The sequence below is a fragment of the Micropterus dolomieu genome, linkage group LG06, assembly GCF_021292245.1.
Source record: "Micropterus dolomieu isolate WLL.071019.BEF.003 ecotype Adirondacks linkage group LG06, ASM2129224v1, whole genome shotgun sequence".
Taxonomy (NCBI): Eukaryota; Metazoa; Chordata; class Actinopteri; order Centrarchiformes; family Centrarchidae; genus Micropterus; species Micropterus dolomieu.
Genome location: NC_060155.1, coordinates 12,739,307 through 12,758,066, shown reverse-complemented (window position 1 = coordinate 12,758,066; position 18,760 = coordinate 12,739,307). Strand labels below are relative to the sequence as shown.

The following is an 18,760-nucleotide window of genomic DNA, read 5'->3' as shown; positions in this document are numbered from 1 at the left end:
CCCCCCCCCCCCCCCCCCCCCCCCCCCTTCTCCACTGCCTGTCACAAAGGGCCAGCCTATCAGTCAGCCACAGTGGCAGGATGCAGCTTTTCTCCTGGTTGTCTGACAAAAGAAGGGAAAGACGCTATCTCCTCTGTGTAGATATGACAATTGTGTGGACACAGAGAGCACGTCTGACGATCGGCCTGTTTCCTTATGTCACGCAGGCTGAACACACTCATCTCTTTGTGTGTGTGTGTGTGTGTGTGTGTGTGTGTGTGTGTGTGTGTGTTTTTGGGAAGCACAGGGCTCCACACATGTTGCCATTTGATGTCAAACGATCACATGAAGAGCACACTGCTCAGTCCAGTGGGGCAAACGACTGAACAATTATGACAAATTATCTCACATCATTTGTCAGGCTTCCAATTACTGAAAGTGACATTCTTTATGAAAGATATATCGCAGCCGTAATGGGCAACTGTTCAAATGAAACAACAGAAAAATTAGTCTGCACATCTAAAGATTTTCACATTATTGTCTCAGTAGCTTTATTGATCTGCTTCACAGTTCAGATAAATATATGAAGCGCCGCACTGATTGCATGTATAGATTTATTTATGCTTCAGTACGGCCACGAGATGAGCAACATATTTGCTTGTAAAACATGCATTATAAAGTCGCCGGAGGCCCTGTGACTGGATCATTTACTTTGTATGATTAGAGAGCCATTTAAAAAGTGTTTACAGTTCTTTTATTGACGAAATTGAGGAGAGTCTGGCCAGACAGCAACGTATCGATCAAAGGACACAATGTTTCTTCCTGAAAAATTATCCGAAGTATCAATAGTTAACCAAGGCTTTCATACATGAAAAGTAACATTTATATTTTATTTAATTACATGACTTTTACTTTTGATCAAGGTCTTTCTATTAAACAATATTTAAAGAATATATGCAACCTTTTTTGCATCTTTTGCTTCCCTTTACCTCCAAGAAGTTGTACTACTAATGGTTCAGTAAAATTTCTTCAGCAAAACAAAGACAATGGTGATGTTGCTCTGTTTTGAGTGGCCTCTAAAGATTACTTTTTACTCTGTAACTTAATTATTTTAATAGATTAAGTTAAGTAGTTTTGTCGTTGTATAAGCCTATTTCAAGTTCTGTTCCAGTGAGAAGCTATATATACAGGCAGGTATATATGAAAAAGCCCAAACTCTTGATTCCCAGCATGCAGCACCCAGATAAAGGGTTTGGATTAAGATGATTGTCGGCAAACAGCCTGGTGCCCAGGTCACAGAGGGTCAGCTCTTCCTGATGTGTTAATCAGGATTAAAGCCCGCAGGATGGGCCTGGCTAGCAAAATACTACCCCTTTAAACACCCCCCTCTCAGAACGAACACACACACACACACACACACACACACACACACACACACACACACACACACACACACACACACACACACACACACACACACACACACACACAGGCCCTGACAGGCGCGTGCACACACACACACACACACACAGGCCCTGACAGGCGCGTGCACACACACACACACAGGCCCTGACAGGCGCGTGCACACACACACACACAGGCCCTGAGAGACGCGCGCACACACACACACACACACACACACAGGCCCTGACAGGCGCGCGCACACACAGGCCCTGACAGACGTGCGCACACACAGGCCCTGACAGACGCGCGCACACACACACACACACAGGCCCTGAGAGACGCGCGCACACACACACACACACACACACAGGCCCTGACAGGCGCGCGCACACACAGGCCCTGACAGGCGCGCGCACACACAGGCCCTGACAGACGCGCGCACGCGCACACACACACACACACACACACACACACACACACACACACACACACACACACACACACACACACACACACACACACAGGCACACAGGCCCTGGCTGTAAAAGCACAAACATTTCCCTGCTTAATCCCCTAATTAAGCAGGCCCCTCCTCACTATTTAACCCCACAGAGCCTTCTGGCCCTTGCACTCAGCAGCCTTTGGTCACCTCCAGCAGAGGAACTGCATTGTTTACCAGTGGATTTACTCAGCAGATAAGGAAACCATCTAAGGCCCCTTAAAGGCCCCAGAAGATAAAGTAGAATAGAATAAGAGACGAATGTGCTTTGAAGAGAGAGATCACACTCCCTAATCCCAGGATTGAGAGGTCTTCCAGAGTTCAGCATGTTATGTGTATGAATGCAGGGAGGAGGTCTCGCAAATTGGATTGTCTCTCTCTCTGAATGGTTTCTGTGCCAGAGGAACTTGGCCAACTGTGGAGGTTCAAATGGTCACAACAGAAAAACTAATATATCATTAAACCTGTCAGCCAACAAATTATAGTAAAGAAAGAAAGTTTAACGGGATTTACTTACACATTACTGTTGGGTTTTAATAGTTTTGTATGTAATCACTTCTCATACTGTGTAATAATTGTCATTTAAAATTGTTTGCTTTCTGACTTGCCACAAAGGAAATAATCAATGTAGCTGCCATAACAACTCTGTATTAACAACAACAATAGTAATGCTATTTTATAGTATTTAACATCCACAATGGCTCATATCATCTGCTGCTTTGAGAAGAGGATATGCTCACCTGATGCCTTGTCTCTTACAGGGAATCCTTCTGAAGCGAAGTGGCAAATCCCTCAACAAGGAGTGGAAAAAGAAATATGTCACACTGTGTGATAATGGCGTCCTTACTTACCACCCCAGTTTACATGTGAGTTTCAACCCCCCCCCCTTCCCTTCCCAATTCTTTTCCAATCGGCTTTATGTGTTTGTTACACTACTGTTTGTACTCAAGAGTGCTGCTGGAGGTTTTAATGTAGGACTTTTTCTACCACTGAGCGTGATTCTCTTGATGCGATAACATTTACCACTGCTGTAGTGAACAGCCATACAGCCATATAGGCTCATGATTTCTACAGAGACATATCGCTGTATATAATAGCTATAGTAGCTAACCCTGTGACTTCAAGCTTAGTATAAAGAAACCGGGTGTCCCAGTGGTCATCTCTGCCCCCCCCCGTGGTGCCCATCCCCGGTGCTGGGTAATGGAGACATGGCCGTGCTGCTGCGTGCCCGCTGTGCCCAGACTCCACGCTGGCTTGTATTTATAATGGTTCTCACTGCATGGCAGCAGAGCCTGACCAGCCTCCCACATCCATCTTTGTCAGAATCCTGCTGGGCCGCTAATACCTCTTAAACACTCGGCTGGCTGGCAGCAGACATCTCAGGGGCCCGGTGCCACACTCAGAAATGCCCGTCATTCCCCGAAAAAATAAATAAATAAATAAATAAATACCTTCAGCTCCTCCCATCACTCTCTGATTGTTCCTGTGTTTGAGATGTTTAGGCGATTTGTCGAGGTGACATGAATGATATTAGCAACATCTTTCGTGTAAGGAGACAGCTCAAACTCTGAACACAAGCCCAACAGTTGGACGTGAACCTTGTGCGTGGCCTTGCTGCACTGACAGTGTGTTAGTGGTTTAATTTACAAGTGGTTATTAGTAGAGCAGTGCTGTGCTACAGTGATGTATGTAATTGACTGAGCAGGCTATCTCTTGATCATTACAGCTATTACAGGTCATCAGGGCAATCTATGAATCTATGAATCTGTTGACTTACGGAGGGAGGTGAAATAAGGGAGACAGTTACATTAGCGCGGAAACAGCTCGAGCTCATTTTGAGCAGTGGAGCAGAGAAGGAGTAAGAAAGGGAACGGGGAAGAGAGATTGAGGAAAGGAGAGAGGGAGGAAGAAAGAGGGAGGGAGGCAGACATAGTGTGGAAGAGGGGAACCTTTAATTTCGCAGTCAGCCAAGCCATCCACACAATCACCTTCTGTTAATTCTATCTGCTACATCAATTAAATTGTTTGTAGAAACTAATTGAATGTGGCTTAATCACACATCTTAATAGCTTTGCACGCTTCGATCTGGCTGTTAATTCCAGCAATAAAATGAAATGAGAGCGCTCACTGGGTAATTAGCGAGGAGGCTTGGGAAAGAAATGAGTGCTTTATGACACGGTAATAAAGCAGAGGAGTCGGTGGGGGGACGGCAAAGGCCGAGCTCGCCTCTTTCTGGCTTTTTCTGCTGAGCCCAATGATTTTCACCTTGGCTTCCCACATTTGGGCAGTAGTCGCTTTAAACCAAATCAAATGCCCAAATTGAAAGTGAATGAGACTGTTTGCATTCATTAAGCCTTAACATCTCGCTATTTGGAGAGGTGGCGTGGGCACAGGTGATGTATAATGGCTTTACAATCATTTTTCCACTATCACACACCTTAGTGGAAGGTCTGAGATGGGTTGTGACTAATGGGGATGGAAATTGAATAGTCTTTTAATTTGTTTTTCTTCCATAATTCCTGGATTCTTGTTGGTCTGCTGTGTATAATCAGTTCCCTAAATTGAGGGTAATATTTGGACTCTTTACTTGAGCAGAGTGCAGACTATCCACAACTATTGTCATGCTCTTTTTTTCCACTTTATATAGGACTACATGCAGAATGTGCATGGGAAAGAGATAGACCTGCTGAGGACAACAGTCAAGATTCCTGGGAAGCGACCCCCCAGAGCAGTGGCCACCGTGGCCCCCACTGCTAGTCCCAAAACCAACGGGCTGAACAAGGACCGCAGCACTTTGCAGCTTGGCATAGGAAACACAGGTACGATTTCATGTCCTCATTATAAGGCTAAAGGTAATAAAAGTCACTGTGCTTCTTTTGCAATTTTCATGTTTAAGATACAGATATGCATTTTATGGGTTCAGAAACCTCTGCAATCACAACTTATTGAGTGATTCTACTGGAATATGATTGGTACAGCACAAGTCAAGTTAAGTCTTTCGAGTGTGGTCAGAAAACATAAACCAGAGGTGTTTGCAGAAGTGACCACACCCTTGTGAAATATATGATCAAGGATCTTTTAACACTAGTAAGAGCAATGTGTTTTGCTTAATTAGGCTCATTATAACATACAATGGACAACAGTTGATGTGTTTATTAGAGAGTGAGAGAGAGAGACATGCGTGTAAGACAGGCTTGACTTCATGCAGTTTACTGTAATCAGTGTGTCATGAGAAACGGTATACAAAATACCTTTTCATGAGCCCGTTAAGGGCTGAGTAAAACTTGCCGCTCTTGTCAGTGTTAATAAATATTCCTGGATTGTGAACACTTTTTTTGAATATATGTTCATCTTGAAGTTGCCACACATCCACACAGCACATCCAGTTCTTTTAAGACAGAAAGCTATTTTCAAGTCTTTTTCACTTGCAGGTGTAGTATTCAAATAAATACCACATAATACTACAATTCACTTTTAAATTTGAAAGGATGGAGTATCGTCTTATAATTTATGTACTACTCAAAAGGATTAACAAATCACAGTTATAATATTTAATTGTTACTCAATGATTATTACTGTCCACATTCTCTATGTCCTCAGTTTTTAATAAATTATAAAAATGGGTCCCAACAGGTTAATTATCTAGTGTCTGTATAGTTCATTCATGCAAATTAGCTGCCTCATAGTATACACAATGATTATTTAATGAGTGTCTATGAAAAATCTATTCATTCTCTAAATTACTAAACAGGGAATTAAAAAATAATGTTTAAACATCATGCCCATGTTTAAGGAAATATAAAAAAATTTGGGTTTATTTATCTTTTACTATTATGCCACTATGACACTGACCCAGTTATTTTTCATCCTCTATGGTAGTGGGGGTCACAGCAACAAAAAACTGTTTGGCCCTGAGCATCGTGCCAGGGTTTCTCCACCTTTCAAGTTTAAAAATAGAGCTCTTCTCCCAGGAGGCTGCAAAGAGTCTGGCAGGCTTATAGAGGGGAAGCCGGTGATTGGATGTAGGGGTTAGGATTAAGAGTAATTAATACTAATTAGCAAAGTGATCCCCAGAGGGAGGAGGGGTCCTTCATTGGCTGTGAAATGGGCACAGCGTTTCCATCACTCAGGCTAAAGCTAACTGGCTGAGAGTGGGTAAGGTGCCAAAGATGGGTCAGCAGGGACCATTAGCACTGGCCAGGCAGGTTACTGTTAAACCTGGCCAAGGCGCTGCCACTGCTGAATGGGTTAATCAGTCAAAAGCAGAAAGATGTAGGAGTTTACAGAGCAGAGGACGTTGGATCGAGGTTGTTCCATCCCGCAAACTTGTTAACCTTGAGCGTTGGGTTGAGGAGAGTCACTGGGGCAGACAAAAGGCCTTGAAAAACAGGCCAGACCAGGTTGTGGGAAAACGGCACCAACTGGTTTGTTTTATCTCCAAGTTCATTTTTTTTTTCTCTAACCCAACAATGCCTCCTCTTGTTGTTCTTGGACACCTCAATGACACATTCCTAGGATTTTCAGTTGCCATCCATTTGTGCATCAGGGAACAATGTGTGGGAGATTTGCCTTAATCTCCACTTAGGAAAAGAAAGGTTACAAATCACATCGGGTCTCTCTCTGGGTGGAGGACCCTCTTCTGATTATGTGATCGGGATTTTGATTTCATTAGACGTGCAATTGATGAAGGGAACAAAGGGGTAATTTTTCATTCACGGCGTCCAAATCACAAGCCTTGTCTCTGCTTTTGGTAATTCATTCATTCCTTAGATCTAAAGACCTTTATAATCACTGGGAGAAGAGGGATTGCAACGGAGTGAAGGAGGGGCGGAGTGGATGGGGGAGATGGGAAGATGAAGAGGAGAGGCTGAGAAGACAGAGAGTAAATGAGAGAACGCATGCGCCCACGAGTTTGCCAAACGGCCAGGTTTAATTCCTTTGCTGGGTGCTGAGCGGAACCATTTTAAATATGATCCTCCCTGTTAACACGCATCCTGCCGTGTCACCAGCGACAGATACATTGTATCAAAGTATTAATGGGCCCAGTCACTTTGAATCAATCCTGTGAGGGAGAGAGATGCATGTGGAAGAGGTGGAGATTTCATGAAAGTGTAGCTCATTCCCTCCTTACTCTGTGCCACAATTTGTCTCTAATCTATAGTACTGTTGAATTCAGTACTCACTAACCAGCAGGCCTTGTCAATACCAACATGACACTTCTTTAGCCAACACTGGTGCAATCTGGCCTCATACACAATAGAGTAGTGGGTCCTTTATTGTCTGATGCTCCCCCTCAGCCATATTACCAAAGACTCATCAAAGCCACCCGTTATATTACAAATGCCAAATTAGCTGAGCTTGTCCTCAATCTTTCCATGTGCCCTATCACAACTGTATGTACCCCTGGTCAGGAATCCCCACTATAGAGTAATAGTTTATCAAGATCTGTTTTGTGTGTAGAAATTTTTGGTCCGTCTTTAATGTTGTTGTTTGTTGTTGTTTTTTTATATTACCTTGATTCATCTAAGAGGAAATTACATCAAGAGGTCATAAAATTCATAGGAACCATGTAAGATAATGGCCATTTTAAGCTGGAAATGCCTGCAAGAATCCTCTAACAATACAAAAATACATTATAAGGCCTAAATGAATGGCCTAAATTTGTCCTAAAAGTGCAACATGTAAAGAAAGTAGGGTAGTGCCATATGGAAGATTTAAAATAATGGTGAAGTTGTTTAAATGCATACAGCTTTTATGAATAAAAAATAGGTATGAATATGAACATCTGAGTGACTTGTGTGCGGCGGCGGCAGCAGCAGCAGTATCAGGGGTGGATGGGGACGTCTGGGCGTTGGTCAGGATGATGGTGGTAGATTACACACAGCCGCAGATGATGTGCTGCCCAGCCCACATTACCATGAATGCTTCATTATCCCACTTCTTGTACATAATGGCAACAACTCCACAGAGGGGTCAGGCCTCGTCACGGCTCATCAACCCACTGACGCCCCAGCCTAAAGAGAAATGAGAAGCAAGGCAGCGCTGCTCCCTGCTAATCCATCGCCTCTACTTAACACCCCAGCCCTGGATAGCCTATGTGGTTTTTGTTATCTCTTTATACACATGGTGATACAGTCAGCAAGAAATAATTCATAATGGTGCTTTGTACTTTTAAGTTTAAGAAAAGTAATGAGAATTTGCACAGGAGTTCAAATTAAATGTATTGTTGTAACCTGCTTAATAAGATAAGTATCACTTTGAATTTAGCTGAACAGGACTATCCTCTTATGTGGTAATGGTAATGATGGTTTTAATTACAGTATCTAGATGCAGTGGTGGAAGAAGTATTCAGATTTTTTATTTTATTTAAGTAATAGAAAGACCTTCATCAAAATTTTACTCAAGTACAATTGCAGATGTATTATCATCAAATGTACTTCAAGTATAAAAAGTAAAAGTGCTCATTATACAAGAGAATGGCTGCTGTCAGTGTTATATTATTCGTTATCAGATTATTATTATTGCTGATGCATAAAATGTAGGAACGAAGAAGCAGTTTAATGTTGTAGCTCGCTGAGGTGGACTTTATTCTGTTGCTAGCTTAATTTATAAATTTGATATTATTTTTAAAAACAAATGTATTTCATGTATGTAAAATTAAATTAATTTACAAAGTAACTAAAGCTGTCAATTAAGTACAGTGATATGTACAATATTACCTTCTGAAATATAGTGGAGTAGAAAGTGGCAAAAAGTAGAAATGCTCAAACCTTATAATTGTACCCGTACACTAATTGAGTAAATGTGCTTATTTAGTTTCTACCAGTGGCTTGATCGCTGTTCAATTTTTACTACAAAAAAAAAAGATCATCAATAGAGAACAGGCAGAATAAGGTTGGATGTATATCATCAAAATTATGTTTTTTATGCAAAGGGCCTTTATGAAACAGCATTTAATGTTTTTGCACTATAAAGTTAACTTTTTTACTCCTGTTGCTCTGCAGTGTCATAGTTTTTTATTATTCGGTCTATAATAATAATAAATCCCAAATAATCTAATATTCTAAACATGTATTGCTTTAAAGAATTCAATAATGCTTGATGTATTTGTATTTGACATTCAGAGCACTAAAGTTGGTAGCATTCAGTGTTCAGTCAAATCCTGTAGACCTCAGTTTGCAGTTGTGAGGTTCACCATTGTCAGTCCACCGTAGTGCCACTGCTAAATCTGTAAAACGTACTAGTCAGGCCTGGCTGGAGCTGTGAATACAGTGCTATTTTAATGCCACAAGCTGATTATTTCTCCACTGTAATTACATTATCCTCCCCTTTATGCAGGAGTGGTCTCTGGGGACTAATGGATACAGCCATGTATAATTCATCAATCATTAGCATCCAATTTGACAATTAGACGTGATTGTTGAATTTTAAATATCAATCGAAGTTGCTTTGTAGTTATCTATCGGTTTTTTTGTTTGTTTTTTTTTTTGGTTCTTTTTTAAGGGGTCAAATAGTCAAACTACACACTGGAAATAAAAAATGTTGATGTTTGTAGTATAAAAGATAATAAAGAATTACTTCTAAACAATGAGGTGATTAAACGTTTATATTTGCAAGTAGGTACTGTTGTGTGTGTGTGTGTGTGTGTGGGGGTGTAAAATGCATTTTAAGACAAAAGCAACCAAAAGCATTTCTATATAAGTCATGGGCTTATCGTATGTATCATTCATACATCACTTTAAAAAAAAAAAACTAAACAAAGTTTGATATTTTCTTTTCAGTACCCCTACTCCTCTGCTCTGCCTCCCCCTCCTCCTCCGCTCTGATTTCAGCATGCTAATTTAGTCAGTGCTCCTCAGCATGATTCCCTCGCTCTCTCTCCCATTCTTGCTGCGATTGTGCTCCCTCCCCTCTGGGACCTGAAGATTAATATTCCTGGGCCCAACAAGATAATTACTGATACTAATTAGACATGATTATGTGAATTTGATACACTTATTACTCTAGATAATGAGTAGGACATATTATCCTAACAAGCACCCGTGCCGCTTAGTTTACTTTACACACGACCCACACACTATATTTTCTGTTATTGTCACCTCAATCAGAAACTGATATTCTCTTGTGATTATTGAATAAAAGGCCTTGATGTGTGATACCTGGAAGATGAGAAAGCATTGTTGAGAAAATCAGAGATATGGCTTGTTTTCCAAAAACAAAACCACTGAAATTTTTACCTTGAAATGTCAAATCAGTGACTATTTACCTCATTCAATTGTATTGTTTTGAGAATGTAGTTGTGTAGCTTTTAAATGAGTTATTGTGTCAGCTTTTAGAGAAAAATACTGTGAAAATTAACTTTTTAATTTATTAAGAAGGTTAATTTTATTTAAAAACAACCAATTTTTTTCTTGTAGCTCATACAAAATAAGTTCTAATTAGTGTAATGGTACCCTAAATTTTCAGAATAAAATCACATAATTTTGGAACAAATGATTGTATTACATGACAGTTATACTCAGTTTGATGCATTTTAAAGCTTAACCAGTTCATCTGATTCCCCTCACATGACTGGTGGTGACATGAAGTGTATCGATGTGTTTTTCAGAGTAGTTAGGATGTGTTGTAGCGACTGCTTGCGAACAGGAGGGAAGGACCGCACATGGCGCACCCTAGCCCATGAATTAGTAAAGAGAGCCAGGCGTCCGTGGCTCTTCTGATTGGAAGTTAGGGAGAGGACGCCTGCTGACGCCAGTGGAGATCGATGTGGCAGTCAGAGGGATGAGGCGAGATAATTAGCGTTCAGAGTGTATCTTGTTAATTAAGGGCTAATTAGAGACAGAGGGAGAGGGGTTTTGTGTGTGTGTGTGTGTGTGTGTGCATGCGCCTGCGTGAGGGGGGTTGGCTGACAGAAGGATGTGCACAAATAAGGTTGCAGCAGCATTGCAGTGCTGTAGAAACGACCAAAAACCGTTAACTCAATTACACTATTATCACTTCATTGCAGACTTTTTTTGTTTATAGAAAACAACCCTACCAGGCTAAGTGTAGAATTCAAACGGGTGCAGAGAACATGAGAAATCAGGATTCATTTTCTTGTGCTGTCACTTATTTTCCAGGCGCTCCTCACTCCAACAGTAGTACATCCCTCCAGACGGGCGGGTCGGTGTTTGGTGGCAGTAAAGATGGCATGCACCAACGCTCCTTCTCTGTGTCCAGCGCCGACCAGTGGAATGAAGCCATCAACACCAGTACTAGCAGCGGAGCACGTAAGGCCTGCACTCCTTACCTTCTCCATTCCCTTAATCCCTTCCAAAGTCCTCGCCATGCATAGTGCAATTTAAATTCACACGTTGCTACCGCAAAAGTGAATACAAAGAAAATGAAGGGATCTGATCTAGACGTGATGGAGATGCCATTTTCCAGAGTTTCCTAGACAGGTGGAACAAGCCTCATTTTCATAATTAGGTGATCAGGGCTGTGATCGTTGTGACCTTTTGGCTGCCGCTCTTTGATAGAAGCTCCCTGTTCAGAGGAGCAGAACAGTGAAGGTTAACTTTCTGCCATCGATGCATCTCCACTTACTCCCTCTGTGTCACATTGCACCTTGTCACTGTACTTGAGTGAAGTAAGATGATATATTCACCATGCATGTCTACCCCCCCCATCCTGTCTTTACCTTCCATCATACTCTTATCCCCCCCACCCTTCCCACCCCCGTCTGTTTTCCTCTCTTTTCTTTCGAAGAGGAAAATGAATGCTTTTTGGGGGTACCATTCATCACCAGTTATTTCCCTCTCTTTGTGGTTGGCAGTAAAAAAGCACTTAAATGCACATCAACAGAATAACAGTCATTTCCATGCATGTTTGCACTCTGGTAGTTCTCATTAGCACGGCGGCGGCTCCCCCCCTCCCCATGGGCTCCCAGGGGCCCCGGCAGTTTAAAGAGCGCACTTTACGAGCGCTGCTGGAGTCCAACTGCACGGCCCTCGTGGTTCCGCAGACAAGCCTGTCTCTCATTTGGAGCTGCCAAACGATCAATTCTGCCTGGACGCAGGCACTTCCATCACCCCCTACCCCTGTCTCCCATCAGCAGCATGCCCAAAGCAGAATTACTTAGATTCGTGGGGTCCTCAAATAAATGAGCGTGAGTGTGTGTGTTCTCGCTGATTTATTTTTGTGTGTGTGTAGCTGTTTGTATGTGAGTTTTTTCCACAGAGCATGTTTGCGTCTGTATTACAATGTGTGTATGGGAGAGAAAAAAAAGCTTCATACTGGATGTTTGCGAACGTGCGTTGGGCGGCCGGTCTGCAGAGGACAAATAGGAATTCCTGAACGTTGTGCTGTGAAAATAAGGATGCATAGAATTTCCCATTTTCATGTTTGGTAAACTGAAAAGCCCTCAATATTAACATAGCTCATTAACCAGCACCCAGTCTTCAACTAAATCAGATCCACAATTTGCTCCATTATTCTATTTTCTTCAATTATTTTTATGCTAGTCTTAAGGTAACCACAAATGAGCTCGAATGAGGCAAATGAGCTGAAAATAATAGTAGAAACGCTGCGTCAAATGATAGATATGTTGCTCGTCTATGGGAAGGAGTGTCTCTGTAATCAGTGCGTAGTCAGTGCAGACAGTTTAAGACTTATAATGTACACTAGAAGCAACATCTTTGTAGCTCAAAAACGTTCTCTGCATATCTTGTTTTTATGTCTCCTCACATGATAGGAATCATAAGTATAGCAGCAGAATATATCTGTAGTGTAAAGTGTGGCTGGACCATCAGAAAACGTAAACTTGATTGAAATGTGACCCTCTTATCTTTCATCCTAATGCGCCTTCAATAATCAATAGAGGGTGTTCCACAGTGAAGGGTGCTCATGTTTTGCCATTTGAATTGACTTGAACCGAGCCCAATCACTCCATTATCCTTGGTGAAGGTTGCAGGTTAACATAAAATGTGATTCTGAGATGCAAAAACAGCAGATTGATGATTCACTGGAGAATGAATGCATCTTAGCCAGGTAACCATTTCCATATTATTTAAAGAATGTCCTCATTTGTAAACCTATTGAGCAAAGGCAGAAGCAGAGGTAGTATCGTCTCTTGAATATTGAGCGCAGATTTTTGATTAGATCCTGGCCCAATTTTTCTATTGCTTGCATTCATAAAGACACCCATTCTTAATGCTTGTTTAGATCCTGCTCTCCTTTGTGTACACCTCAATCTTTGAACCTGAATTAAAAGCAAGAGGCTCAAACAATGTGATGGGTACAATGTGATGGACTCACTGACGACTACAACTTAAGTCATGGTCAGAGTGTGAGTAATATCACTTTTCTGAAGGCAAGAGATTTCTGTAGACCAGTGATCTCCGTGGGTTCAATAATTAATTCAATATTATCTTTTCTAGAAAGAAGTTTGAGATATCCTGGTTCACAGTTGTCTTTTACAAAAAAAATATAACAAGTGAAATTATGCTAGAATCTGTCCCAACTAACAAATGTACTGTTGTTGTTTTTTTTAAATCATGCAATTTTGTTGTATTAAAACACAAAAGAATTGTACATAGTGGGAAGCAGACCTGGAACAAGTAGTTGATTTAATAGTGAAGTTGATCAGCAAGAATTTTGACAATCGATTAAAGCTTCAGTCATTTTTTTTTACAAGCATTCACTGGTTCCAGCTTCTCAAATGTGTGGATTTGTTGCTCTTCTTTGCCCTATATGTTAGGACATTGAGTATCTTGTGGGTTTTAGACTGTTGACCTGACAAAACAAGCGATTGGAAAATGTAATTTTAGACTCTGGGGAGTCGTAATTAGCATTTCTTTTTACTATTTTCCTACATTTTATGAGGAAAAACACATTTGAGAAAATAATCAAGAGATTAATTCATGGTGAACTACATATTGATTAATCTGTCCTAATTATCACAATAGTATTTTTGTCCAAGTTGCCCACCTGTAGAACTCCATGAAAAGTTTGCATCATGTTTTTCTTTCCATCCTCCCGAGACATTTGTGCTGCAGCTCTGTTCTGCTATGTGGTTCTATTTATATACAAGTGCTTTTTGTCCTCTAAGTTTGCATATGAGGACACAGGTAGTTAATGCACAGATAGCCTTTTCCTGTGGCACTGTTTTTTATACCTTGGCCTCCTGATGCGAGGGTGATAGCATGTGGGGCGTTTGATTTCTACGCCAGGCCGTAATGAAGTTTGACATTTAGTTTGGAGAGAGCAGCAGAGCGCGATCAGGCCTTGATTAGTACGCTCTAATTGAGGATAATAAGGGGGAGGCGGTGATTGTTTCTAATTTTTGCCATTAATTGCAGCCGTTGGCTTTGATTGAGGACAGGCAGGGCTGCCATGTCAAGGGGCCTGGTGGAATCATAGTGCTCCTCACCCGGAGCCTCTTGAATAACAATGAACTCTCTCTCTCTCTCTCTCTCTCTCTCTCTCTCTCTCTCTCTCTCTCTCTCTCTCTCTCTCTCTCTCTCTCTCTCTCTCTCTCTCTCTCTCTCTCTCTCTCTCTCTCTCTCTCTCTCTCTCTCTCTCTCTCTCTCTCTCCCTCCATTTTTTCTCATTCATTCATTGTCAGTATTGCACTGGTAAAGGCAGGAAGCTGTTAGCAGCCCCCTCTTTGTCTCACCCATAGTCTTCATCCTGAAGCATGTTTAAACTGTCATCTCCGTGGTGAGAGTGTAATACACTGTAATCACAGGTTAGGCTGATACCTATTCTGCTGCCCAGGTGATCGTGGCTGAGTGGGAAAGAGACTCCTGATCCCCAGTGCGCTTCATTACCCAGCTTGGTCCTGATGGCCCTCGTACACACTAACAGCTAGCTAATAATGCCACAGTGAACACTCTGCTCCCAGAATCAGTCCAATTGTAACTTCATAATTCTCAATTTAAGAAATATAATCTACCAGTCATGCATAGTTTGGAGCTGAGAACCACTTAAAGACTGCATTATATAAAAGCATTAGGTTTCAGGTGCTTTGATATTATTGCTTAGTGATGTGAACTTTAGTTTTATCCATTTCCTGCCCCTATACCTTCATGTTACAGACTACTTAAAGCCTGATTGGTGCAAACAAAGGGAAGTGTATCACCCTGTATATGTTTCAGATGCAGGAGGTGCAGGATGAGCAGGCCCAGGGTCATTTTCCACAACATTAGGGGCAGAAATTGATAATTAGAGGTGTTTATGACATGGTTGGGGGCCCTGAGGGGCAGCCCTCCCCTTTAACCTCAAGCGACATTAAACAAATGCTGGCTGTCACGTTGGAGCTCAAGTCTTCCACCCGCCATACGGAGCTGTGCTGGCGGGACAGACGCTGGGATGTAGAGGGAGGAGGTAGCAGAGGGTGTGGTGGGGAGGGAGGATGGGGGGGGAGGGAGGGGGGGCACATGGAGGACCCCTGTGCCCCCAGCTGTCTGAGCCAGCTAATGACTCGTCTCAGGGGGGCTGTTGTAAGAGAGCAGGGAAATTGAAACAGACGCCTCGACTAGGAGCTGCTACATGTGTGGTTGCGTGCTGCCATTCAAAACACCAGAGAGCTTAATGTATGTGGTCCAGCACAAGCACCAATGTTATGTTATGTTATGTTTATTAATGTGGTGGAATATCATCACTCTTATTTATTTTCCAAGTAGCACTTGACAATTAATGCTAAAATATTAGTTCTCATACTGCTAAGTATGGTCTGTTATCTTCTAACAACTAAAATATACTGATATTTTAAACACATTTGTTAATGTTTTCCAGTAATGACATTCTTCTTTGTATAGATCAGCTCTCATCAAGACTAATCTCTAAGTCAAGCACAGACATAACAATGTGTGTCTCAGGTGTTGTCGCCTATATATTTTGCTCACATTCAGACAATGCATCCCCGGGCCCTCGGAGCTCGACTCTCCCTCTACGTTAGCATCTTCCGTCCCCTGCTGAGCCCATCTTAACTCCTCCAAGACAGCCCCATCTCCCTAAAGGTAATGACCGAATTAGGCCTAATGTTGTACACTGGCTAATGGCACAGTGGCGCACATTATAGCATGTGCAACTGGCAACAACAACAGCAATAATCCCTGAGCCCCTTGTCCTCCTGCACTCCACCCCTGGGGCTGGGACGGTGCACAGGGAAATGAATGGAGTTTGCCACACTACAATGAGCTTTTGATGGGGGACAATGGAGGAGGCTGCCAGCACCACACAGGGTGGTAAGAGGAGAGCAATATGGGGCCCATCTACTGGCTCTCCCTCCCTGCTTCCCCCAGGCCCCTGGCCCCCGCTCCCAGATTCATAATGGCATCCGGAGGGGGAAAGAAGGGAAAGTGATGTCAAATGTCAGGAAATCAGAAAGATGGCAAGCTGACAACCCCCTCCTATCATTCCATTCCTCCTATCCCTTTGCCCAACGGTATCACAGGTTAATATCACATTTATAAAATCACTTACAAGAAACAAAGCCGGCTCTTAGCCCCCTGTCACTCTCAGACAGTCATATAGAGGGCTTTGCCACAGGCTAACTTAGGTAACCATTTGTTCACTGATAGCCCCATACCTGTCCTTCACTCTACCCAAAGCCCCAGCCACATTGTTACTTTTGGAGCACTCAAAGCCATTTCCAACTCTAGTCTGCCTCGACTTTGCATGAGTCTTTCATTGCTGATAATATCATTCATTATTCATTGCTCAGTGTCATTTCAAAATGATTCCTACATTTGATACATAGCAGTATGTTCCTTTTTTTTTTATTTTAGTTGAATATGTACTAAGTTAAATTGAAGCTGCCAGTTGAGTTTATTTTTAAAGGAATAGTTTCACATTTTTCAAAACTATTTTATACTCTGCCCATGTAACACATTAATGTGTCTTGCATCGGTTTCTTCACACTGGACTTGCAGCCTCATCTGAAATCAATTAATGCAATTACTCTCAGACTAATCAACAGTCCACATTAGGGCTGCACAATATTGGAAAAACTAACATTGCAATATTTTTCTTAGTGGCGATACATATTGCGACATGAAAAAATATAGAAATTTTCACCAAATTACCTAAATTGCTCTATTTGAAAAGAATTAAGCATCCTTGAATTATTGGGGTGATTTGGTAGGGAAAAATGCATTGAAATAGAAAATAAATAACCTGAAAAAAGTCCTTTTAGTCTGAATACTTTTTTTTTAATGCTAACTATCCTTTCTTGAACTTTAATGCATTAAACATATTTTCAACAAATGATAAAAATAAAAGAGCATTCATCACTCATTTTCAAGTCGTTGTCAACAACTAAGGCGGGCAGGGCCTATTTTGGTTGTTTGATAAACTGATTAAGAACAATACTGTGATTGGTGGTTCGCTGTGCATGCAGAGCCTGCTTGTCAGTCACTAGCAACAAACTCTATGTATCCAAGAACCCTTTAATCGGAGTAAATGATGTCACATCAGATAGTCCTCTTGTAGACTAGTCATGAAAAATAAGAATTTTCCTTTTGTATCAAGCAGCAAAAAAGTTGGTGTTTGAGTTAATTTGACTTGCGTTCTGCAATGTGACTGTTGTGCTAGAGCACATTGCGATGACAATGATCAAACGATATATTGTGTAGCTTTAGTCCACGTTAAACACAAAAAATCTTCGTCTGCAGTTCCTTATCTGTATATTATGGTTCATCATAGCAACAAATATGACCCAACAATATGACTTCTGTAGCAGCGTAATTGCTTTGGTGTATTTTTATGAGTAGGACTGTAAGTTGAACCCAGTGTGGAACGGTAGATACCAAGCTGAAGCTGTGACGGTCAAACTTACATGGCCAGCGAATATAAAACAGAGATAAACAAAAAAATCCAAACCACCCCTATTTATTTAACATAAAAAAATAACAATTGTGTCTGTCTGTGTGTTTTTTTTGTTGTTTTTTTTTTCAGCCAATGGAATGAGTGATCCTGCGAATTCCAGTGTGGGCAGCGCCACGAGTCCAAAACTTGAGCCACCACCTTCGCCACATGCCAACCGCAAGAAGCACAGACGGAAAAAGAGCACGGGCATCACGAAGCCAGACGGCTTATCTGCAGGCAATGAAGGTACAACACAAATCTCATCACTACAGTTTTGAAATAACCAAAACTTCTGAAACAAAAAGCACATTTCCATCCACCTGTTTTTATGCACATATAAACGCAAAAACATCAGATCTGTGTGAATCATTGAGGAAACTGTAAAGGCCCTTAAATTAAGACCTGAAATGCCATATTTGTCATTCTACATATTTTTCCACCATTTGAGGTTTGCCTGGCACTCTTTTAATTACATCATTGCATTGTGCCCTCTTTTTCTGCAGTGATTTAATAGTACCTGATGAATTTGTGCCACCAACTCGGTAGTGCCTGGAAACGTGTATTAATTTACATTTTCTTTTGCTGATTTTCTGGAAATTCTGTCAAAATTTGTGCTGCATTTGGATAGAAAGAATTTTTTAACAAAGAGGAGAGTTTGCACACCTGAATCTATTTAAAATCATTTATTTGTAAGTTTCTATGTTCGCCATAGAGGAGTGAAACCCTAGATGTTTCAGCTACTTCTTCAGTGTGCAAAATTGGTTGTAGCACGTTTTGCAGTTGGGAAGCTAGTGAGGGATCACGTCCTTGGAGGTGAACAAGTGACTCCTATTGGTTGGTCTATATGCCTCCACAGTAGTGTGTGATTTAGGGGCTAGAAGGAGGTGGCAGACTTAAACAGGCAAAATTTGGAGTTAATATTGTCATGTTATACTCTATGCGTTCACTTATTTCTTATTGAAAGCAAAGCACATCATGACTCGGTGATCTACTTCAACAAATTTCTCCAGCCATTATGAAAAAAGAGCA

The 18,760-nt window shown here is 41.5% G+C and overlaps 1 protein-coding gene across 2 annotated transcripts in view; it reads left to right on the top strand.

Annotated features, from left to right (window-relative positions):
• agap3 (ArfGAP with GTPase domain, ankyrin repeat and PH domain 3) overlaps positions 1 to 18,760 on the top strand; it is a 113,892-nt gene that overhangs the window by 71,108 nt on the left and 24,024 nt on the right. For both annotated transcript variants that reach the window (XM_046051366.1, XM_046051365.1), the window contains exons 10-13: positions 2,644 to 2,748; positions 4,530 to 4,701; positions 11,002 to 11,151; positions 17,822 to 17,977. In XM_046051366.1, coding sequence (XP_045907322.1) covers positions 2,644 to 2,748; positions 4,530 to 4,701; positions 11,002 to 11,151; positions 17,822 to 17,977 — 583 coding nt within the window. The remainder of the gene's footprint in view (positions 1 to 2,643; positions 2,749 to 4,529; positions 4,702 to 11,001; positions 11,152 to 17,821; positions 17,978 to 18,760) is intronic.